At 50.0% G+C, this 23,894-nt stretch overlaps 1 protein-coding gene across 3 annotated transcripts in view; it reads left to right on the top strand.

Moving 5' to 3' along the window:
- Positions 1 to 23,894, top strand: part of SEPT9 (septin 9) — a 245,154-nt gene that overhangs the window by 204,746 nt on the left and 16,514 nt on the right. For all 3 annotated transcript variants that reach the window (XM_019542692.1, XM_019542693.1, XM_019542694.1), the window contains 4 exons: positions 8,856 to 9,047; positions 15,993 to 16,121; positions 16,498 to 16,579; positions 18,112 to 18,249. In XM_019542692.1, the coding sequence (XP_019398237.1) occupies positions 8,856 to 9,047; positions 15,993 to 16,121; positions 16,498 to 16,579; positions 18,112 to 18,249 (541 nt within the window). The remainder of the gene's footprint in view (positions 1 to 8,855; positions 9,048 to 15,992; positions 16,122 to 16,497; positions 16,580 to 18,111; positions 18,250 to 23,894) is intronic.

The following is a 23,894-nucleotide window of genomic DNA, read 5'->3' as shown; positions in this document are numbered from 1 at the left end:
GTTGTGTTCCCAGCGGGAAAATGAGAGAGCCAGCATCATGCTGGCTTGGCTGTAAGCAAATCAGCCCCTGGAGGGAGGTGGGGGCAGCCTCTGTCACAGCTGGGGTGGGGGCATCCCTGCTCTCCCTGCCCTCTGTGTGCTAGTGAATACAGCCCTGTTACTGGAAGACGTTCCAGACCAGAGCATGGGCTGTTTCACCTCCTTGTCCTGCTGGGATGCAGTACCCAGAGCAGCATGCCTAAGATGACCAGCCCTACCAGTCAGTCCCTCCCCTTGTCCCACTCCACTGTCTTACTGCCTTGACTTCTCATCCAGAAAAAGCCTCCAGGGACACAACTCTGCTCTTTAGTTATCCACCTCTTAAATTTTCCCTTTCACCAACTCCTTTGTTACCCTGGTCTGCCTCACCCTGTCTGCATGATGGACTTTACTTCTAAGTAGCCCTCTAGACATTGATGGGACTGCTCAGTGGAGCAGGACAGTTACTGCCATGTGTACTGTAGGATTAGGGCAGGGTTTGGGACATGCCGATCCTTTGCCTTTAATTATTTCAGGGCTTCAAAGTTCTAGGCAGAGTCTGTGCCTTGGGAAGCCTCTGCTCTGAAGATTACTGACAGTGCCTGAAGCTGGGCAAAAAGACAGGGAGTCATATCCAATTATGCTCATTTTTAACAATCTTCTTGCTGCGTTTTCAGCCTGTGTAACTGAGGACCTTTGCTTTTCCTTTCATGTTTAAAATGCTGAAATTCTGCACTTAAAATGGTAAGGCAGACACTGCCTGGGCCTTTTGGTGCCTCCCCCGTCCCCCCAGGTTAGGAAAAGCTCTAGGACAAGTGAGGGAGACAGCTTCTTCCTGTGTCCTGCTGCTGGAGAGGTCAGTGGTCTGATCTCAAATGCCACAGTCCCCCTACCCCCTTGCTGCCTGCCAGCGCATCAGAGAGGCTTTTAGGGTTTGACCATTCTGTCCCTGCCAGGAGCCACGAATGGCACTGGTACAAAAAGAGGAGTTAACGTGGTTTCTGTAGTACACGTGGCTCACATTTCCTGTTCTTTGTGCTTGCAGCGAGGCAGGCCTCTGTGGAAACAAGCTAGCGTGACCCAAAGGAGGTGAGCCACGAGTCAAACTCCTGTAATTTTTTCTCTTTGTACCGCCTTTGCAGACAGAAAAAGGTGCTGGCCCGAATGCCAGCGGGTCTTGTTCTGTAGTGTCTCTAGACCTGTTGGTTTCCTATATCTTTGTCTGTCACTTGAACTGCATTCTTCTGTGGTTAGAGAAATAAGGTCTCTCAGCTCCTCAACCACGCTGCAAGGGCTGGCATGTGGTTAGAATAATGTCAAGCTAAGCAAACAGAGAGACTGTCATGTGCTGCTGTTCTTTTAGTTGAATTCGGAGTCTCCTGACTTGGTTTGGTTCTCAAAGTACTTTTATGTGGCAGTGTTTTCTAGACTACACACAGCAGTGCACCAGTTGAAGGAGCTTGCAGGTATCACTTTGAAATAAGTTTCCATCTCTTCTGAAGAAAACTGTCAGAAAGTGAAGCCAGCATGACAGATATACATCTGCCTATGTCTGCAAGGAGTCTGACGCATGCTGCAGAATTTGTAGCCAATGGGTGCTAGCTTGGGTATCACTGATGGTACTTCAGTGGGGAGCAAAAATCATGCAAAAGTTGCTGGGTGACGTTTATAGGTCAGAATAAAATCAGAGTGGTCCCTTGTGGCTGTCCAGGAGGAAATTATGAACACTGAATCTTTTGCTGCATGGGGGGAAGGGAGGGGAGATCAGAGCCTGATCTACCACAGTGCTTCCCAAAGCCTGCCTGTGATGGGAAAAGGGTGGGTGTGAACCAACACCAATTCATTAATGGACTGGAGAGGGTGCGGGATTGGCTTCATTTTCCTGAAGAGGCCGGAGGGTTTGTTTCTGCTGCAGCGTACTCCCATGTATACGCACCCCAGATGCCTGCAGAACTGGGTTACTTGTGTTGCCCAACGCTGGTCCCAGTTTGCTGATACTTTCTTGCATTGTAACCAACATCAGTTCTCTGCATATACATTAAGTGCATAAGTCTAGTTTCTTTCAGGCCCGCCATCTGCTTTGTAACTCAACTGTGCGATAATGTATTTGTCTGGAAAGAGTGAGGAGGAAGCAGCTTTCAAAGAGCTATTTCAGAAGCCTTGAAGAAGAGGGCAGCCAGTCAGTTCCAGGGTGGTGATTTTTAAAAACATATATATATATATATATTGTATTCCAAGTCAGATCAGCCATATCAGTTCCAAATTATATTGATTGAGCAGGCAGAACTCAATCGATCTAAACACCATGTATGGCATTACAACCGACGAGCATCCTCCGTCCCAGGCTCTCGCCCTGGAACTTCAGATACTCCCAAATCCATTGGCAGGCATCCTACATGCAGGCCCAAGCCCAGAGGTCTTGGGATTCAGATGCCCCCACTTGATTTTAACCTGCAAAAGGCCAAGAAGCAATGTTCCTTAAGTGCCCAGCACTGGCAATACTCTGCACTTCATGAGCATCCTTTACGTTAAGTTTTGGTAACTGCATAGTCTTTTTCAGCCCCCAGGCTGTGCGTTTAAGTAAAGCCTACTGTTGTCATGTTGGAGATAACAGATCTCAGCTCCTGCTGGCTCCCTGGGAAGAGCTGCTAGCTACTCACCTGCCTCGTGTTGCCCAGCCTGTTTTTTCCGAATTCTTTATCCTGTTTTTCAGCCATTCTTCCTTTCTATTTTGCTTTTCTCTCTGGCCCTCTGGATTCCTCTCCCTCATTCTATCCATTAAAAGGACAAGTGAATCCTTGCCCTGCGCACCTAGTGCTACCCAACATTTTCCATAGTGCAACTGCTGGAGAGATTGCATTTGATACTCAGGGCAGGCTGAAACCAGGAGACCAGGGAAGTGTGCACCTCAGTGCAGAGCTCTCTAAGAAAGCTTTCTGCAGCTGACAAGAAGCTGGAAATGGGAGTGGGAGATTGTGGTGGGGAAAGGCCCATGTGTTAATACCTGACTGAATAGCAGTGAAGCCTCTGGAAGCAGCAGCAGCTGGGGCCCTGGGTGGGGATTAGGAAGTAGTGTGCAAAACTTCTGTCTCTCGCAGATGAGAGCGAGGGTGGGAGATGAGCTTCAAATGGCTGCTTTCAAGCAAGGGAAGGGTGAATACGGGGGTGGAGTGCAAGGGGGGCTGTAGGCCATATATTGTGACCTCCTCTTCATCGCAGTTACTGAATTTTCAAGGACTTGCTGAACGCAGACTGAGCCCAATTAACAACACGTGTGGAGACACTCACTCCAGAACAAGAGTCCTTGTTCCTGCTTAACCTAACCACCATTCACGTTAGGTTAACTCAGCAGGGTATCCAGGGAACACTCACTGGATTTTAAATTCACATCCTGACCCTAGTCTTCATTAGCTGTTATGTACAGAGGAGGCCTCTACAAGTGGATCCAAATTGTGGTCCTGAGAAGTTCTCTGTACAGGCAACCCCCTTAGCGCTCTTATTTGGTTTCTGAAAAACTGAGCGTTAAGCGAAATTGGAAGTTTTTGACGATCCAAGATGGCGACTGCAAGTGTCTTTAATGACCCTGGATGGCGGCTGAGCATTATAATGAAACTCAGCGAGTGCTAAGTGGAATCAGATATCAATTTAAAATGAGTACTATAGCAGAACAGCACTAAGCGGGGCCTGTAACTGGTCCAGAGCTTGCAGTGGCCTGCAACAAGTTTTAAGGGTTGGCCACAGTCGGTTGATCCAGAAACCCTTGGGAAGAGCTGTTCTGAAGGACAGCAGGTTTCCCACTGCCTGGGGGGTTCCTGCCATCTGAAACGAATGTCCTGACTGCAGCTGCCTGTGCACAGGGGCCCGCTGTGTGCCACCGCCTCAGTCCCTGGTCCGCTACAGCGGGTGAGCTCTCTTTGCCCGCTCCCTCGGTGCAGCACCTCCATGCGGTAGGCCTTTTTTATACGCAGCTGTTGCGCTGGCTTGAATTTGACTCCCGCGTTAGTTCCTATCAAGAGTCCCAGAGCCTCCAGCAAGTGGGACTTCTGCACAGCTGTACTGGATGGTCCTTGCTGCCTGGAGTCTCGCCCCGGGCTTGTTCACATGCACATGATCAGGTTCTGAGGAGGGAGTGGATCATGGGCAAGGTGCGGTGTTTGGAGGGTCGCTTGTGAACCGTCAGTGGCAATGAGGAGTTCACTAATGAGCAGGCTCCTGTGTATCATTGCCCTCTGCTGGGTGGAGTTGGAACTGCTCAGTTGTGTCTTAGGCCCTGTATGGAGAAGTTCATTAAGTCCTGGGTGTCGAACTCTCCTGGGACTGGGCTGGACTCACGGGGTGGCAGTGGCCACCCTGGAAGCAGTGGGACAAGTGCCTGTGAGGCAAGCCAAGGTGGGCAAAGTGGCCTTGTCCTGCAGGGCTTCAGGTTCCGTGGCCAGCTATGCATGCTGCTGGCCATCCCCAACTTCTGGTAGCCCAGTGGGCTGCATAGAGGTGGCTGGCTGGCTGGATCTGGCCTGTAGGCTGTATGTTTGACACCCCTGCCTCAAGTTCAAAGAAGGGCCTCCTGTTCCTGGAGAGCAGGGTTTTGTGAAATCTCCTCCTGCAGTTGCTAAAAGTTCATTGGGTGGGCAGCAGAACAACAGCTGTGCATCTGGTAGGAAGCCGTGTTTTTGCTGCAGTACCTGAACGTGATATTTTCCCTCTATAAGCTGTGGAGTGATGATGCTTAGACCATGAGAAACTGCCGCTCAGGTACCCTTACCACGAACAAGATGACAAGCTTAAGGTGGCGTTATATGTTGAGCTTAACATTATGTACAGTTTAAATGCAAGCAGATGCACATTCAAGCAGTTGAGCACACTTTAAGTCCACCTGCAATGGCATTGCAAAGTTGTTCCCTTTCAGGCAAGAGTTGTCCCCTAACGCGTACTAGCTTGAATAGGGTACTGTATTCCAGTGACTTGCAACAGTTAAAAGTGAATGTGTGACAAGGCCCTTAGATCAGAGGTGCCCAAACTTTTCTCTGTGTGGGCCAGGTAGGTGTTGCCACATCAGTCCATCTGATCCACAGGCCAGTCCAGTGCACATTGCTGGCCTAGTCAGGGCCAGTCCAACTGCAGGGGGCCTGTGCCTGTGCCCAGTACAGCCACCTGAGGCATGGCATTTTGGCAGGGGGGGCAGTAGCAGTGTTAAATGCCACCACTCCCTTGCTGCCCAACTTCCGGACCCATCTGGCCAGATGACATGGCTTTGTGGGTCCAGATCTCATCCGCAGGCTGTGGCTTGAGCACCCCGGCCTTAGACAGCTGCAGAAATGACCCAGGGGGCAGGAAGGATGTGATCAACCCTTGCTTCTCTTCTGATATAATCCCTAATTTGCTTTTCCTGTCTTTGCAAACACGCCTCCTGCCATGCCGTTCTGCCAGAATGAAAGCAAAGTCCTGATACTTCAGCGTCCCTGATATTGCTGATGGTCCCTGCACTGGGTGCGTTACTTGTGCTTCTAGATGTTGGAGCAGGCCTGATTGCAAGGTGTCTGGAAAGCCATGTCACTACCCACCACGCCAAAATGGGATGTCAAAGTGCATCAGGTTTCTTGGTGATGACTTTTTGTCAGTTAGTTCCTTGTTATTAACTGTCAGTTCAGTCACTTCTGCCCTGAAGCTAGTTCACATCTCACTGCCACAACAGAAAAAGGAGCAATGGTCTCAAGTTGCAGCAAGGGAAGTTTAGGTTAGATATTAGGAAGAATTTTAGGAAGGTAGTAAAACACTGGAACAGGTTACCCACAGATGTGGTGGAAGCTCTATCCTTGGAGGTTTTCAAAACCCAGCTAGACAAAGCTTTGGCTGGGATGATCTAGTTGGGGTTGGTCCTGCTTTGAGCAGGGGGTTGGACTAAGTGACCTCCTGAGGTCCCTTCCAGCCCTAACTTTCTATGATTCTAAGGAACAACCATGTGTGCTTGTAGTAATGGTGAATTAAAGGGAAATTTCCTCAACCGTGTTGCAAAAAAGGGTATTCCTTTTGGTCTTTTTTACAGCTTCCCTCCTGACATCCAGTCATTCTGTTCTGATTGTGGAGTTCTCTAAGGCAGCAGCAGGGAATGGGAGAAGTCCTGGAAAAATCAAGCTTTTAAAAATCATATTTTCCTATAGCCGGACTTGAGACACTGCATTACCATTCGCATTACCATTTGCTCGCTGGCAGCAGGCCCTTAAAATCTGCAGTGACAAGACAGCGCATGTGTTAACACTTAACGTCGTATAACTTTTATCATATCCCGAGCAGCTGGTGAAACAGCTCCTCTCTGGAGTCAAGTGGATGGGCCTTTTTGGGTTGTATTGGAACACGAGCAGGGCATATCCAATCCATTCCCCTCTATCATGCAAGGGCCTGGTCATTGACTTGTGAGGGCAGGGCTTGGCAGTAGATGGTGCATTTTTTCCTTGGTGCCACGTGTTGCCTGGCTGTAGAAGCTGGGTGGGTTTGAATATGGGGGAGAGGCTGTAGGTGCCTGCTTTGTTTGCTTCCTCAGTTGATTTGCTTCCTTGCTGTCATAGTGCAGGTACAGGCTGCTAATACAGAACTAAGGCTCAAATAATGCATCTCTCCCCATTGCTGCTATAACCTTCAGCTCCAGTGCTGCCCTGTCCTGCCCCAGCCAGGCTCCCTTCCAGATATCATAAAAACATTAATGGACTCACAGAAGATTAGGGTTGGAAGGGACCTTGATAGGTAGATCATCTAGTCCAACCCTTAAAAGAACTACTGACCATAAAGGAACTTGAACCTTTAATCTTCTGATCCAAAGTCAGACACCTTATGCACTAGGGCACGCAGTTAAGGATGGATGCAAACAGTTCCAGAGTCATACACCTTCAAGTTTCAATCCCACTAAAATCACTTGAGGTTTATTTGTGTTGCTCTGTTTTTGTGGCTGCAGGGGTTAAACCATTGCATAATCTAATGCTCCTCGTAGTGGTAACATACTTTCCATGTGGATTTATTTTTTCTCCTGGTATATCAGAATTCTTTCCACTTTGGGCCTTGCCATTTTAAAAACAACACTAATTCAGGATCTCTGGACCAGCCTCTGGCTCACTGGGGCTGTAATTTTTGCAAAGAGCTGTGCTGGAGCCAGCAGTACACTGCCAGCTGTCCATCAGCGTGAATTCATGTGGCTCTGGTGTAAAGCCTTGCTACTGTGTGTATCCGTTCTGTGCATTTCCTCTCTAGTGCATCTGCATCTTGTGTGCAAGCTAGGGGTCTGGGGCAGAGCCACGATTCGCTGCCTGCACGCCCCTGCCCAGGGCATCCAGACCATGCAGTCCCTGCTGTAAGATCCCAGCCTGGCTGCAGAGCAGCTCCGCACCCTGCAGCATACCCTGCCAGTGCTGCTGGGGCCCATCCTCATGGAAATCCAGCCCCACACCATTACAGTGCAGGTGCTGCTGGGGTCTCCATGAACACTAGCCCCAGCCATGTGGGCAGGGACCGCTGAGAAATGGAGTTCAGCTGCTGGTCAGATCTGCCATTTACCCACCCCTGAACTATAACTTTTTTAAAGTCACCTATTACAAAAAACCCCCAAATAAGCGACCTCCAAATAAAACAAGTCCCCCAGAAATGCAGCCCGTGACTCGCAACAAATTAAAACGACTTTTTTTAAAAACAAGCCCAATTCCATTTATTATAAGCAGACTTGGCAGCCTTGAGCCTAATCAGGACACCCTAAACATTCAAGGACACAGTCAAGCCATAGTCTTGTGTGTTTGCAAATGAGCCTTTGGCAGCTTTTCCTTTCCTTAACTGCCGCTCTGTTAATACACTTGTGGGAATGGCTCCTTGCAGAGTGCTTTTTCACAGGCAGTACAGCACTCCATGCTTATACACTCGCCCTCCATCTCCCCCCGCTCCCTCCACCCTGCCCAGCACAGTCTCTCACTGGTGACAGTGCAGGGGATCTGTGCTGATTCTGTCTGCAGAGCTGCAAATCCAGCCACTCTTGGGCAAACTGGGTAAGGCCTCTCAACCTCTGAAACAAGGCCAAAGGCCCCTGTGCACAGGGAAGGCCACCAGCAGAACTGTTCTGGTGTAACGTAACCGCTACAGCTGAGCTGCGAGAGTCACTTTCAGAGCACTGTCTATAGATGTGGTTTAGGATAAGTCAAAGAAAAGCCCTCTCTCTCCCGCAAATGTGGCTGTGCTGTGTTTCACCACATAGTTCGAGCGGGTAATTGTTCTGGTAGAGCTCGCCTGGGAAACTGTCTTAGGTTTGGAAGTCCATAATAACCGAGTCAAAGTTGAAGTCTTGTGTTATCAAGATTTCATCATTCTTGACTAAACAAACTTTCAGACTTTCGTTGAGGGGTTTCTTGGCTCTGAAATCTGCTGCTGTCTTTATGGTGATGGGTTTTCTTCATTTGGAGGTCTAGGAACCTGCTGCCAGAGTGGTCTTTGCTCCTGTTGGGATTGGGGGTGGTTTCTCGGGGCGGGGAAGATCTGGGAGATATTTTATCTGGTACAGACCAGACTGGAGGACTTGACTTCAGGTTGCTCTTTCAAATAAGCTTTGTGACTTTGCTGGAGCCAGAGATGGGCACAGGGCCTGGAAGGCCAGACTGAGTTAAGAGCGCACAGCAGAAGCCTGCTTTGGGATGCCTTATCCTTGTTCAGCCTTCCTGTCCCCCCACTCTCACCATGACAAGCAGTAAAGGCACTGCCCCTAGCAGAAAGCACCTCCCTCCCACCTTGGAGAGGAGGTCCCTTCCCAGACAAGAAAAATTCCCACTCCCACTCAGCACTTTATAACTGCTCTCCATTTTTGTTGGCAGGCACTGAGGTGATTCCTAGTTACACACCCAGCATGACGGATGCCCCCAGAGACTCCGGCCTCAAGCAGGCTGCGCCAACGCGGACAGAGAAGCCTGCCGTGGACTTTGGCTACGTCGGCATCGATGCCATCCTCGAACAGATGAGGAGGAAAGCGATGAAGCAGGGATTTGAGTTCAACATCATGGTGGTCGGTGAGTCCTCAGGGGCCACACTCCTCAGGCTGTCTGCACTGTGCATTGCCTTTTAGCGCTCCATCTGTCTTCCCTTGTAGAGCAGCGTCTAGGATTGAACATGGGGATCTTTTGAGTGGGAGTCAGCAAAGCCGCTCCTGCTTCTGAGGGACTGGCTGAAGGTCAGCTTGTTGGAAGCGCCTGTTTGCCCTTGTGGCTGTGCATGGCTTCCAGATGTTAAGGATTTATTTGCCGTGTGGCAGATGTCTGTGTGGCTTTTTAGTGGGCTGTCCCTGCTACCAGGCCACATTGTTGCCACCTAATTTCTGCCATGATTCACACTGCCTCCACATTCCTGTTCAGTGCCCCATGCAGTGGTTTGGTCGAAGCAGGAGGCCAGGAGGACCTGGCAGGACTTCAGCCTCCTTCTGTGGCATCTCCTGGCCCATCTCAGCTGGGGCCCCATTGGAGAGTTTCCCCAAATCTATGGGGGCCTTTATACACACAACTTTGTTTGCTCCAACATTCCGGAAATCCAGTGCGTTAGAGCAGACTGGATTAATAATCTGTGAAGCATGTGAGCTAATATGCCCAAAGCTGTCACATGCATTTGTATAAATGGCGAAATGCACTTCAGCATGCAGAACGTGGTGGCGGTGCACTTTTGAACTAAAACACCTTCAATGTGTTTTAATTTAAAAGCGTGCTGCCTCCATTTTCTCACCGCTGATGTGCATTTCGCTGTTTTTACAAATGTATGTGCCACAGCGCTGGGCACCTTTAAAAGCGCCTGGCACTGCAGCACATGCAAGTGTACAAATGCCATGGGTTTGCATTATATGGGTGCAGGATGGAGTCTGGGGCAATCTCACTCCACGATTGTCTTGGCCTCTCCTCTAGGTGGCCTGGACACGGGGCGGAGATGTTATAGTTGGGGGCATGCACAGCAGCACAACTTGGAAACTGAAGTCATTGTTACCCATAGCAATGGTCCTGTGGCTCAGGCTGGCCATGCACAGCACAGCAGAACTCAGCATAAGCACCAAGTCTTGGTTGCTCTGCAGATGTGATTCTGAAGCACAGAGTTTCCAATGCTAATTAATTGCCTTTGCTTGATAATGCACAAACCACTTGCTGATGGATGCGACATTGAAAGATGGCAGAGAGCAGCAGGGAAGGAAGTTGCTCAGGTGGTTTGCTAATGTGATTATGAAATGCTGGGGAAGTTGGTATATAATTTTGAAGCTCCCCTGGCTGGACTGTTTGCCAGCTTGAGGGGTCTCCAGCAGCTTCCCCTGGGATCCTGAAACGCAGTGTATGCTGAGATGGGAGCATCCCTGGAGTTCAGGGCAGGTGAAGAAGGAGAGCTGGGTTTACTCTTTTTTCCAGGCTTGTGAGTTGCAAGCTCTGGGCCAAAATCCAGCTGTCAGGAGGCTGATGTTGTTGAGGCCTGATCTGCCCTTTGGAGCTACAGCGAATGTGGAGTGAGAAAGATGGAGGTTTGCCCTCAGGTCCTTCCCCAACAACCACTCAAACAACTTCCCCTTGCTTGAGGCCTGCTGCCTCCTTACACTGCTCTACCTGCTTTGTACTGCCATGGCTGCCTGCGTTTCTGTTGTGTGAACCCCTAATTTCAGGAGTTTGCAGCTTGGCTGTAACCAACTTGTTCTAGGTTAAAAATGCCTGTGTCAGCAGGAGATGGTTGAAATCTGAAGTGAAGAGCATGTGGGTGCTCTTGACTAGGCTGTGAAAGGGGAGGTTTTCCCTGAGAGCAAACTTAGAGAAAAGTCTGTAGCTGTAGGCCAGTGCTCCTTTTGCTATCAGCATGTTTGCGGAGAAGTGACATCGCAGCCCCAGGCTTATAATGATTGCCAGGGGCAGGCTGCTCAGGTTGCAAGGTAAACGGTGAGGTGGCCTGGGCCTTTCAACTCGGTCTGGGGTCCAGGGATCCAGCTGAATCCTTTGTGAAGGCTACAGAGTCTCCAGCAATGAGAGCTGCTCTCTGTGCCTGCAGCAGCACAAGGGTGTCAATGAGAACGTGGGGGGAGGAGAGCTCCAGGCAAGTCCCTCTGTGTCTCTTGCTGCTGGCTGTGCAGAGTAGTGGTCAGCTGCCCCCCTCTGCAGTGAAGGGTGTACAATGCTCCAGAAAAGTCTGGGGACTGAAAATGAATGCGGTGGCTCAGTGCACTCCAAAGTGCATCAGGCCTTATAACCCTTCCTCTTACCTCCACTCTCCTGGGAACTTGCTTCTGCCCTGGACTTCTCACAACTTGCCATGCAAGCTCCACTGCCTCTTGGCACATGCCTCCATAGAGCTAATTATACAGTGAGCCCAATGCGAGCCCTACACTCGGACCAGTTCCTGGAGGTTTCCCAGGGTGTCTTCCCCGACACAGCTGCTGTTCAACATTTTCAGCCAAGTTCCCCTGTATGGGGGCTCTTTCAGATCCTCAGCTTCTGAGTCCCTCTCTGGGAGGTGAAGTTACACGAGCTGCCTCCTTAAGTCCTGGCCAGGACAGGACTCACTGCTGCTCTGCCCCTGGATTCACATTTGTGCCCATGATGCTGAGGGCTCTTCTTTTGGCCTCCAGAAGTAGGCTGCCTTGAGGAGGCTCCTCTTTCTGCTGTGCTGATGACTCTGGGATAGGTTGCAGAGGGGCCTGGCCTTGCCTTGGCAGAACGCTGTGTGTGGTATGAAAGCCCCTGCTTCACGGCAGCTGGAAAACATTGTTCTTTTCTTGGCAGACTCTGCATGGCGTGTTTATAGGCCGGGGAATTCATGGCAGTGTAAACAAGCTTGAAAATCTCCAGTTATCACAGAGAAACACAGGGCAGGAGCTAGAGTAAGGGGGCAAGGCAGCACATGTAAATGGGTGGGTGACCCCTGCATAGGATCAGTGAAGAGCCCCTTGAACTGGGACATATGTTCCCTGGATGGCTTCACTCTCCATTTGACTCTGCTCTATGCCAAGGCAGGGGGATAACAGGCTTCTTCAGCCAGGACATGTATGGGAAAAGGTATGGGACAGCTGCTTATTTCAGGACTCCTGCTAAATGGGGCTGTTTCTCTGGGGCAGAACTCATGTGTTTGAGGAGCAGTCACTCTACCTGGGTGCTGTACACCCTGCTGAAGCTTATCTGGCAGCTGCCTCTCACAAGTCTCTCAGAAAAAGGGGAGTGAACCAAGCATGATTTGTTCTTTCTTCCTTATGGATTTAGTCCATTGCATGTGTCCTGGGCCATCCAAACAGGCTCAGTGCACTTAATGTGATCTCTAAATTTGAAGAACAGCAGGTAAACCTCTGTAGGAGGGTAGCTGCTCATGTGAATAGCTTGCAGTTCTTCAGAGAAACCCTTGACTTTGCAGCATCTTTTTCATTGAGTTCTTGCCTGTCCTCTTTTTTCAGCAGCACCCAGGTGGGTCAGCGCACTCCAGTAACACCCAGGCCTTTTCATATACCACTTCCCTCTAGCATTTAAGCACCTGCAGAGATGGAGAAGAATCATCGTTATCATTGCCTCCGTTTTATAGATAAGGAACTGAGGTTCAGTGAAGTCTAGTGACTTGCTGGGATTGCATTTTGAGCCTATAGTAGTCCCAGCCCCAGTGCCTCCCTCCAGGACCATCTTTTTTGTGCAGCACATAGCTCATTCAGTTGGGTTAAGTACTTTTGCCCTGACTACACCCGTCGCAACAGGCTCTCCCATGCCCTTTTGCCACCTTAGCTCTATTTGCTGGCGTGTCATCCACCCTGGTCTGTCTCTGAGCTTTGATCAGATCCATGGAAGTGAGTCTTCAAGTTGTGGGGTTGCCTGGATTCTCCGGGACTGATTGGACACCCCAGTCCCTGCCACTTTGGGTCTGGGAAGAATCGGGTAACGGTCTATGTAAAATACAGCCTCCTCTTCCTTTATTTTGCCCTGGATATTGATGAGTTGCAGAACAACAACACGGACTCTGAGGAACTCTGTCCTGACCAGGAAGCTGGGAATCCAGACCCACACCTTTAATGCTAGCTCCTGGAAGATGCCGTTTCTCCTTTTGCCCTTTTGTCTCCAGATGACGTCACACTCCAGCAGTTTGAATCGAGGCAGGCGCAGGGGCTGACTAATGCAAGCTGCAGCTATGTGTCACCTTTTAACATTTTTTTCCCTTCCCAGGTGCTTCTAATTACCAAGCCCACAAAAGGAACTGCAGATTAGCCAAGTGTGTTTACAGTTCAGAATCTGTTTACCCTTGTGCTGCTTGATGAAAGGCTGAGCAAAGGGCACGGAGCACTTGGCCGGTATCCGTTCCACATGTTTCTTTTGCCCCCAGAGCTGTTTTAGCTACTGACAAGCAAGTCGGCACAGTGGAGCCCACACGGCTCTGAAGCTGCGAGCTGGATTTGGTCCTGCCTCTCGGCATCAGCAGAGCCACAGGACTCTGGCTGCAGAACTGTTGCCAAGATGTGGGGACCAGGCCAATGCCTTTGTTCTTCAGCTTGTTGATGGGAAAGACCCCAGCTGAAATGGGGCCCTTCATTAAGACACTGCCCAGCCACGTGTTAAGAGACAGTGACCCATCTGGCACAGCACTAGGTAATCCTCAATAGCTGTGGGGCCGTGTGGTGTGTTGGCAGATTCGTTTGCAAGTATAACGGCCTGTTGCTGTCGTGCCCTTCAGTGGCACTGTTTACCCTGGGCGGTCTGCACGCACCCATCGCTGTCTGGAGCTGTCTGTCTTGTGCAGGGCAGAGGAGACGGGGAGGAGTGTGATGGCTCCTGCTGGACCGTCCAAGTGGCTAGTCTGGCAGCTGTAGCATTGGCTAGAGTCTTCTCTCCTGGTCTTTTTAAGGCCTGCCTCAGTGGATGTGGTCCTGGCACAGGAGCTCTCTGTGCCCTGCTTCCTCTGCCTTTTCTTTTAAGAACCGATTGGTTCCCCCTGCCTTGTCCATGGGGTGCACTGTGTTCATGAGTAGCCCCTCCAGAGGGTGGAGCATTCCTGCTTGTCATTATTCCCATCTATCCTATGACACATCAATGCAGGCGCACCTTAGCAACGTGGCATGAAAGAAACAGTGCTTTTTCACAAGAAATTGCATCAGGGCCAGAACAGAGTTGGTGAGAATTCACTTTGGCACTCCCAGAACAGAGTTGTTGAGTCTGGTGTGCTGCAAGGTTCATTCAGCAGTATTTCTGTGGTCAAAGATACTTCCGCCTCAGAGCCCTTTGCAAGGTCTGTGCAGTCTGGTCACAAGAACAAACTTGACAAAGGAGAAAGGGTCAATCAAAAGTTCGAATGGGATAGGAGACCCCAGGGAACTCTTGCTCTTCCCTAACTGGCCATGAGCTGTTGAGCTGTTAGTGCCTCCCACTAGCCCACTTTGTTCATCGGTGACCAGTATGAGAAGTACTTGCAGAAGGGCATAAACATTAACTGGAAGAAGCGGATCCCAGGCACCCAAGTGCATGATAAGGATTCCCTCCTGGAAAGCGGGGCTTGCTGCAGTTGCTCTTCTAGGGCTGGGGCATTAGGTTTGATGAGGGGGGAGAGTTTAAACTGAGCACATGAAGCATTCTTGCAAGGGCTTCCCGGACATGGGGTTACAAAACGAGCGGCCCTGCTGCTGTTATCTGAGGCCTCCCTTTGCCTACGGGTGGGATATCTCTTGAGGATTGTCTCATGCAAGCATTGTGCTGTTTCTCCTGAAACACTGATTTAAATGGACAGATTTAGCTTAAACAGCTTTGGCCTGCACAGATCTGACTCTCTTAAGAGGCCCTTTGCCCTCTGGCCCTCTTAAATCAGTCCTGACTCCAGAGCCAGAGCAGCTGTATCATCTGTTTGCTGAGAGAACCGATCAGTCCCTTGGCTTAATTTATTCCCTCTTTGTGACACCAGCCGTAACTCACTGGGTTGTTGGTTAGTGAGCCATTAGGATCTATCCCCTGCGGGATTATTGAAGAGCTGGAGAAGATCTTCTCCTAGGGGAAATCAAGAACTTGGGATCAGCTGTGTAGAAATGGAGATGAGGATACCAGAAATGTGTGGTGGGGTTGTCAGGAGGTAGACCTCTGGTAGGAACCCCCATGTCCATCCTTCCTTCATGGCCCTTTCATCTGTGAGTCCCTTAAAGAGGACCTCCGTCACCCAGCAGCCTTTGTGCTGCTGCTTCCCATGCTCATAGTAAGCAAGGAAATAAATTTACTGCAGGTTCAGTGCCAGGGCCCTCAAGGTCAGAAGTGGAACTTCATAAGCATCACCCCTCATGCTGAGTGTGTCATAACCCCCTATCTCTATTCACAAGAGCCTGGGTGCCTGCATTTGCCATCCCAGAGCCCAAAAAACAGATGTATATTGTTTCTACTTCTCATGGGTGCAGGGAAATGTGTTGACTACCAAAGGAAGTGGTTTTCAGTGAGCGCTGCTGGATGGTGTAAAGTGAAAGCTTCCCCGCTAACAACTGAGCTGTGGTTCTACTGCCCCACCCCCTCCAGTGGAGCTAAAGAGACAGATTTAGCCCAATCTACCTTGTGACATGATCAGGATTTAGCCCAGTCTACCTTGTGATGCCCCACCCTTAAGAGACCCTTTGCCCTCTGGCCCTATTAAATCTGACCTGTCTGTGGAACAAGAGAGAAATGAAACTTTTCCCTCCCAACACAGACTTGAGCTAAAGGAACTGCTCCCCTATGTCAGTTGACTGAAACACAGAATGAGAGTGCATCTAAAGTGGCTTAGCTGTGAGAGGGCACCGCGTGTGCCTGAGCCAATGCATGGTCCTCGTCTTATGGGAAGTGCCATCCGGCAAGACAGCAAGCTCAATTCCACAAAGGATCTGTTGGCTGTTTGCAAAGCTGTTGGTAGCAGAGTGGGCTCTGCCTTCGTAGCAGATGCAATCCTGGTCTATGCTGGGCTGGCTGCAGGGAGGGGGAAGTGGACATGATTTCACTCTCACATCCACACATTCTGTTGTCTTCCAGGTCAGAGTGGCTTGGGGAAATCCACGTTAATCAACACTCTCTTCAAATCCAAAATTAGCCGGAAATCTGTGCAGCCAACTTCAGAAGAGCGGATCCCCAAAACCATTGAAATAAAGTCTGTTACTCATGGTGAGTCTCTCTGCAGGGCCTGTATACACACTTGGCTTTGGGTGCTGCAGGTTCTCTTTGAGCCTTGTTCCTCCAAGGGCTCTCCTCGTACCCATCTGCTCAGTGCTTTTTCTGAAGGGGCCTGGGATGGCATACAGGGCCATCTAGTCTCATAGCCATAAGACTAGAAGCTCTCCCTGTAGGGAGAGAGGCTGAATCACCTTCTTATCAGGGTTATAAGGGAGTTGCAATGCTTGTGAGCTAGAGGGACAATATATCCATTTGAGGGTTGCAGATACCACACCTCTGCTGATCTGGAGATGAGGGGAGCTCCCCAGGCATTTAGGTCTGTGGGTCCCTGTCACACATGCAGCCCCTGCATGTTTGTCTGTTTCAGAAATCGAGGAGAAAGGGGTCCGGATGAAGCTGACTGTGATCGACACCCCAGGATTTGGAGACCACATCAACAATGAGAACTGGTGAGTTTTGGCCCTTAGTGCACTTTGCTGGCTGCGTGGATGCTTGGCTGGCCTCGGTCTTCCATCATGCAAGCTGTCTTGTCATGTACCAGCCTTCCTTTCTTCCCAAGGGCTCTGAGCCACCCCAGAGGGCAGGACAGGTCAGGGCTCATGACCAAAATGCTGCAGTGTCTTTCTAGGAGTGAAGGTTAAACTGAGCCCCATTCCTCTGTTGGCTGTGGGGCCGAACAGTGGGAGGCAGGGCTCCATCTCAGTAGCAGTGGGGAGGATGGGACTGCTGAACAGCTGGGATGGTTTGGCTGCAGAGGGAAGCTAATCCCTGCCAGCTTTCTTTTACTTCCAGCCTCTGTGCAAATGGCCTGGGAAAATTTGAATTCAGGTGAAACCCTGATAGCTGATATGGCTGATCCTTTTCCCTTTATCACCTTGGCTAAGAATGGTGCCTTTGAGAGAAAATCCTAGGAGCAATCACTGTTTCTGAACAGCCATCTCACCCCGTGTTGAAGGCTGGGTGTGTGTGCATGATTTTATTATCAACAATTTGTTTACCCACAAGCACCTTCCCTCTGTGGCATAAGCTGAGCACTTTGGGAATGTGGTCAAGTGTGACAGTCATCAGTGTTGAGCTGGGGGCAGGGGTGGGGGTTGAAGGTTTCTCTGTGGGCAGCAGAGATAAACATAGGTTCTTCTCCCTAGCCCCATCCACACTGTTCACCCCTCTAAAAAAAAAAACTTTTAGAAAAGCACTAAAAGCTCCATCGTCTTGTTAGGCTTTGGAGGCTGGTCTGTTGTAGTCCGTACAGCCAGTGGCCAGCTGCTCTGCCCCATTTACCCAAAGGGCAAGGTCCAGTGACACCTGCTTACAGGTTGGGATGTGGGATCTAGTTTGGATGAGGAGCTGGGAGCTGACTGGGCTAAGCCTTGAGGCCTTCCATGGCTTATCTGACCTTCCTTTAATATTTCTGCTCTGAAATGGGCCAGAGTGCAAACCGTCACAGGATGCATGACCATTGGTATTAGGCTGGTGGCAGAGAAGCCAGCATGATATTTAGCATTTCCGTTTGTTACCAGTGAGAGGAGGTTGCATTTGAGCCCAGCCTTCCAAGGCAACGGTCAGAAGCTATGCACTTCCTCCTAGTGTGAGAGGCAGAGTTCACAGCTCAGGTAGCTGCAGTCTCCTGACGTTGTGCATCCTGAACTCTGTTTGCTGTTAATGGTAGGGCCAGGGGGATTCTCAGGCAGCTGCTTCTTTAACAAGGAGCATGAACAAGGTCTGCTACTCCCACAATCTGAAGAGCAGCTAGGTGTTTATCACACAGGACTCCTGACTTTTTTCCTGAGCTGCCTCCAGCCGTTATGACTAGGTGGTCACGGACACTAAGATATCCCCTATGCTCCTGTTCAGGGGCTCACTCCTGCAAGATGGTTATCATTCTCTCTGCTCCTGCTTACTCCCATTAAAACCCTGCCTAGAGGGCGGTCTTGTCTCTTCCTGCCTTCCAGCTCACGTGTCCATGTGTCTTTCTGCACAGCTGGCAGCCCATCATGAAGTTCATCAATGACCAGTATGAGAAATACCTGCAGGAGGAGATCAACATTAACCGGAAGAAGCGGATCCCAGACACCCGAGTGCATTGCTGTATATACTTCATTCCAGCCACCGGTCACTCGTATGTATCCTGTATCCAAATAGTTTACTCTTTGTTATAGGGAGGGTAGCATGCCCCCCCTTGGGTCTGTCAGGTGCTGTCTTCAGTCACCCCAGCAGTTGGCAAGAAGCTCACACCCCCTTTGCTCATTGTGAGACTCTGCAGTCATTTCCTCTAGTCAACTAACTCTCAGGAGAAGGGGACAGAGCTTTTGCATTAAGTGTTTCATAACTCCCTGTGAGTCGGTGTGAACTTCTCCTACCAGAAGTTGCACAGTGACTCTGAACATACAGTCACACACAAGAAGCACACAGAAGTGCTGTAGCCCAGCTCTCTTCCCCATGCAGCAGGACAAAGCAAACCTAGCTGGGCACAGGTAAAAACAAATATATAGGCATTGTCTTGCCTTTTCCCAAGGGCCTGTTAAACAGCTGACTAAAATCTAGAAAGGGATGTAGCTTTGCCAGGGTCTGTGTGACTGATGTCTGAAATCTGGTGGTATGGTTAAACCCAAATGCATTTAGGAGTGGCATTTTGTTTTTTCCTGGTCATCCAGGCATCCAGATTCAGTCACTTGGGACAGGAAAAAGGTATGTGGGTAGGTAAGTCCCTCTTGCATCCTAGTCCAGTGGCTAGGGCACTCTCGTGGGATGCTGGAGATCCCTCTGTTCTAGATCTCCTTCACCTGGAGGGGGTTTGAACCAGGGTCCTTTTTTCCTTCCTGGAACAGCACATGAAGCACTGCACCCCTGGTTAGCCATTACTCTGACCCTTCCCCAGTGCCCTTTTGGACCTAAACCATTAACACAGTCTTTGGAAAAATAGATGGAGGGTGGAACAGTGAAGAGGGGAAGCTTCTGCCACACTGGGGACAAGGGCCCAGGCTAAAATCTAGGGCCCTTTCTTCCAGCAGCCATCTCCTTGCGCCCAGTGACTTCTGGCTTGCTTAATTTCTCCTGGCCTTACACATCACCCACAGGCCTTCCTCTCATTGGAGGGGTACAGTCTTCAGCAGGAGTGGATAGTGGCTGAGCTGCGATGTGGTGGTTGATTTATGCAGGGAGGTCAGAGAGACCCAATTTCAAACCCCCTTTAGGAGAGCAAGGGCCAAAACCTAGGACCTCCAGCCTCCCGGGTGAATGCCTTACACATCAGCTATTTGGAGTGGGGGGAGGTGGAAGGTCTTGCCCTCTCTCTCATATTATTGCCAGAGTATATGACCAGTCTGGGCATTTGTGTAAGGCTGCATGCTGGAGGCTGCCAGCCTGTGCATGAAGTGACATTTAGGAACTTAGATGACCAGAAAAGAACACACTGCAACTGGTATGTGTCTCTACCAGAGTGCCTGTTTTTGTAAAGTGAACTGGCCTAACAGCACAGACTAATAGAGCCAATTTGGTAACTACGACAGAGTTAGTTTCAAATAACTTATTCATCTTGAAGGTGGTCACAGCATACCTCATCCATAGCCTCATTTCTGGCCATGTGACTTTGCAAATGCAACTTGGGTATAGATGGAGATAACTGTTTGTCAATGCAGATGGTGTTATGACATAACTGTTCCACCTCCAAACCTCTGTAGTAATACAGGTGGGATAAAACCATTCCAGCTGCAACCCTGTTTCATTCAGGGTCAAATGTAGGGTGAATTAGCTACTTGGATTGCTACAGGATCCTGCAGACATAAATTGGATTGCAGCCGCTGATGTGTGCTCCACAGTTCCTTCCCCCAACCTTGAAAGCAACTGAAAGGTCCATTTATCTGTACCCTAGCAAGGAGCAAGACTTTTAAGTTTATAAGCTAAGGTGTGTATTCAAACTGATACAGTAATATTGAGTATAAACCCCCTTTGCAGATGCTTATTTTAGTCTGAGAGGCTTCTTTGGTTCAGCTGGTATCACATGGAAAGCAGCTTCAACTAAACCCCCAAAAGCCTCTTTTTCAAGGGCTTCTTAGGGCCAGGGTCCTTGGCAGTGTGAACACCCTGCACTTGTTTTAATACAGTGCAGATATTACACATATGTGTGGTCTGTAAGGAGCCCAGTGTCATGGACTGTTAGATTTGGGCTGCTGACTTGGGGTTTTATGTGCTGTAGCCTTCAGTAGGAACAGGGGGATCTGATGGCATTGTCTGTCTTCAGATCATTATTAAAGTAATAGGCCATTTAAAAAGCGGCAATTTTTCAGTCTGTTGACCATGCTCTTCCTACTCTTCTGCAGAGGAAAAAGCCTGAACCTTTGAGCCCTTCCTTTGTGTGAAGGAAGATGGCATCTTTAAGAGGCCTGATCCACCTTCCAGTCCTCGAATGCAAACAAGGCATCAAGTGTGGTGTGTCACATGTTCTGGAGGATGGTGTTTGAACCCTTAGTACTGCCCATCTGTGTTACAAAAAGGGTTTGTAAATGGAGCCTCTGAGAGAGTGCAAACCATCCAGCCCGCAGGCAGCCGCTCCTGCCCCCACTCCCCCCAAAAGTCCCTGGACACTGTTATGTGTGTGGCCATCACATGTGGAGGGAAGGTAGTGACAAGCAGATACCCTGCCTCCCTCCCCCCCAAAATCACTGGAGCCTTATGGCTCATTCTGATTTCTCTAACCCATCTGCTCTCCAGGTAACAATAATAGCTTCAGAGTCTGACTCTTCACTTCCTTCTCTCTCTCCCCCCAAAACATGTGTTTCCAATATGAGAAATGGCCCAGCACTGGAAGGGACTTCATTACCAAGCTGCGCACACAGGCTTCTTCTTCGAAATAGCCTTTGGCTGTGTGTAACCCGATACCCCAGCTGGGGGTTAGTGCTCACTCCCTTTGCTGCTGGCTCGGATTGTGGCTGCTCCCAGGGCTGTGGTTTCCTGCCCAGGTGTCAGGGTGAACATCTGGCTCCTGACTCCTCTCATGGTGTAGGATGCAGATAAGCTGGGGAACAGGAGACCTTTTTGAAGCCTTAGACTGCAGCTTGGAGGAGGGGAGGGGAACCTGGATGGGAGGGAGACGTACACAAGAAATGCTGGTTTCTGAGGAGCCATCATGTTCCTGGTCCATCTAGGCTCAGCATCGCATGTTTCTTAGCCCCATTGGCACCTTTCTGCCCAAATCTCCTGCCCCATTCTCACCTCTTGTGGCTCCTGCCTGGCCACTCTCTCCAATAGGAATGGCTCATACTGGCAAATTGTTAGAAGAGGCTTCTGGTCAGGGCAGAGAGCAGTGAGCTGCGAGGCAGCAGCATGGGGTCAATGCCAGCAAGGCAAGCCCATTGTCACTATTCTGTGCCTCCCCACTGAATCAGTGTGCTGCAGAGGCAGTTGCTAGATAATCATTCTCTTGCAGACGCTACAAGTGGGAACCAGCGCTGCAACTGTGGGGCTTCAGCTCCAGGGCCTTCAGGCTAAAATCTAGAAGGACCCACTGGAGCTAAGGGAAGCGCTGTCCTGGACAGCAGCAACAGATGCTCCTTAGCCTACCAAGCATCTGTGGCACCCTGCTACTCTTTGGCTCTCGATTTTACTCATCTTCCAATTCCCTCTCCAGACACGCATCTTACTGCTGCTACTTGTTCACACTGGAAGTGTGCGTTCCCTTCCAGCTGATGCTCAAGGGACAAACACCACACTGTCAGTTCCTTTACACTGATGGAGAGTGTTGCAGGGCCATGCCCTTCTCCAGGCTGATGACTTGAGTGCAGGACAGGGCATTTCCTCCCCAGCACAGGTGTCCAGAGCCCTCTCTGCAATGCTTGGCTGCTCCCTCCTGTGGGCTTGACAAGCCTGCAGTGCTGGTGCTGTTCAGACCAGATTTCTCTCTTTGTAGTGGGCAAAACGATTTCAGCTCTGTTTGAGGCTAAGTAGCAACAGCAAAGGCCTGAATGACTTTTACAAGGCTGCTGAGTCTCCCCTTCCAGTCTGCAAGCCTGAGGTATTGGCTTTATGTGCTGGTAGGGTGGATAATTAGTTCCATTTCTGACTCATGCAGGCGTTGGGGCTTTTTCTCTCTCTCCCCCTGAATAGGAACCCAAGGGTTAATCACTGCTGGCTTTCTCATCTGACAGCAGAGCCTTGTCTCAGTCTCCCATTAGAAAAGAGCTCAAGGCAGCAGTGGTGTAGCTAACCGGGTGCATGCGCACTCCGCCATTCTCCTAATGCTCCAGCAAGCCCATGTTTGCAAGGCATCAGTAACATGCTGGCTAGGGCTCCTGGCTCAGGGGAGCAAAGCCCTGTCTCCTCGCTACCCAATAAATTTCTCGGCCCTGAGCACTGGAAAACGCTGCTTGACTCTGAATGCGTTTCAAATATGGCATCGTCGTCCTCAGCTGTTCTACTGTCGGGATGTTTCAGAACTGCTGCTGGACATACTGACACCATCCTGTTCCCGTTCCCACTAGTCGTTCCACACCCCAGAGCCAGCATGCCTGCAAGAGAGGGAGTCAGGATCCACGCTGCCTCAGGCCTTAGCAGCAGCACCGCCAGCCTGACTTCCATCACAGGCACAGAGACAATGGGGCTGGAGCCCTGTTAGATTCTCAGCACCAGCTCGGAAGACTTTTTTTTAATCACTTTTTTTTAATTTCACTGCAGTGTGATCTGGGACATCACTGCAGGGAAATAACTGTGGAGCCACAATGGATTTTATTTCTACAGCTGCAGCCTGCAAGGATGATTCTGTGTTAAAGCCCTGTCTGTGCTGATGGTCCTAGTTATAGGTAACCTGAGTGCCCCTGCAAGCCCTCCGGGGGTGAACAGTGATCTCTTATCAGAAGGGAAGGAGAAGGTGCCTGTGAGCATGTCTGTAAGAGGGAGCTCCCCCCGTCCTCCTGCACCCCACATGAGAAGGCAGCCTCGGGCAGAACAGGCCAGAGCCAGGTTACCAGGAGCCAAACAAGAGAATAACTGCTTCTCTCTCTTAAACGCTCCCCATCTGTCAGATCATGCCCATTTATGAAGGTGGAATGAGGACTCCCTTCCAGTAGGTTGTACACAATTAAACGTTTTTCTTGCCTGCCTTCCCTAGGAGGGTGATGGGTAATGTCAGCTAAAATGCTCCTCCTTAGGTGCGTCTACACAAAATGCTTACTGCACTGTAGCATGCCAGTCAAAAACCATGCTAATACACTACTGCACAGTGTTATTAGGATACTGTGCAGTAAGTGTCACAAAAATACCGTGTGCCGGTGCTACTGCTCAGTAATTGTAGTTCTGTAGTGACTGCTCATTTAGTTAGTACTTCATTAAGCAAGTACTAAACTAAATGCACAGTAACTACTGTGCGTTAATGAATGTGTAGGTGCATCCTTTAGGTCCCAGGATCAACACTCCACAGTGAGGACCAGGGTTTCTGTCCTTGGAGCTCAGGTGCCCTCTGGCCTTGCACAGAGCAGCTGTTTCTATGCACAGTGATCAGAGGTGAGGAGGCTGAACCCTGCACAGACCCTGAGCCACAAGCTCCCAGCTGGACTGGACTGCACTTCAGTAAGGGATGTAGCTGGACTGGTGATTAGGTTTAGCCATCCTTCCCCCACACTGCTATTGATCAACCATAGCCATAGTGCACAGGACATCTACTAAAGGATTACGGTCAGCTGTGAGCCCTCAAGGCTTCATGGGTGCAGTCAGGCAATGTGTATGTTCTGCTTTGAAGCTTGGTACTTAAACATCAAGCTAGACTTTTGTGCC

This window comes from Crocodylus porosus, unplaced genomic scaffold (assembly GCF_001723895.1).
Source record: "Crocodylus porosus isolate Cpor-Errol unplaced genomic scaffold, CroPor_comp1, whole genome shotgun sequence".
NCBI lineage: Eukaryota > Metazoa > Chordata > Crocodylia > Crocodylidae > Crocodylus > Crocodylus porosus.
Note: the sequence above shows the minus strand (reverse complement) of the source record. Positions and strands in the feature narration are given on the sequence as shown.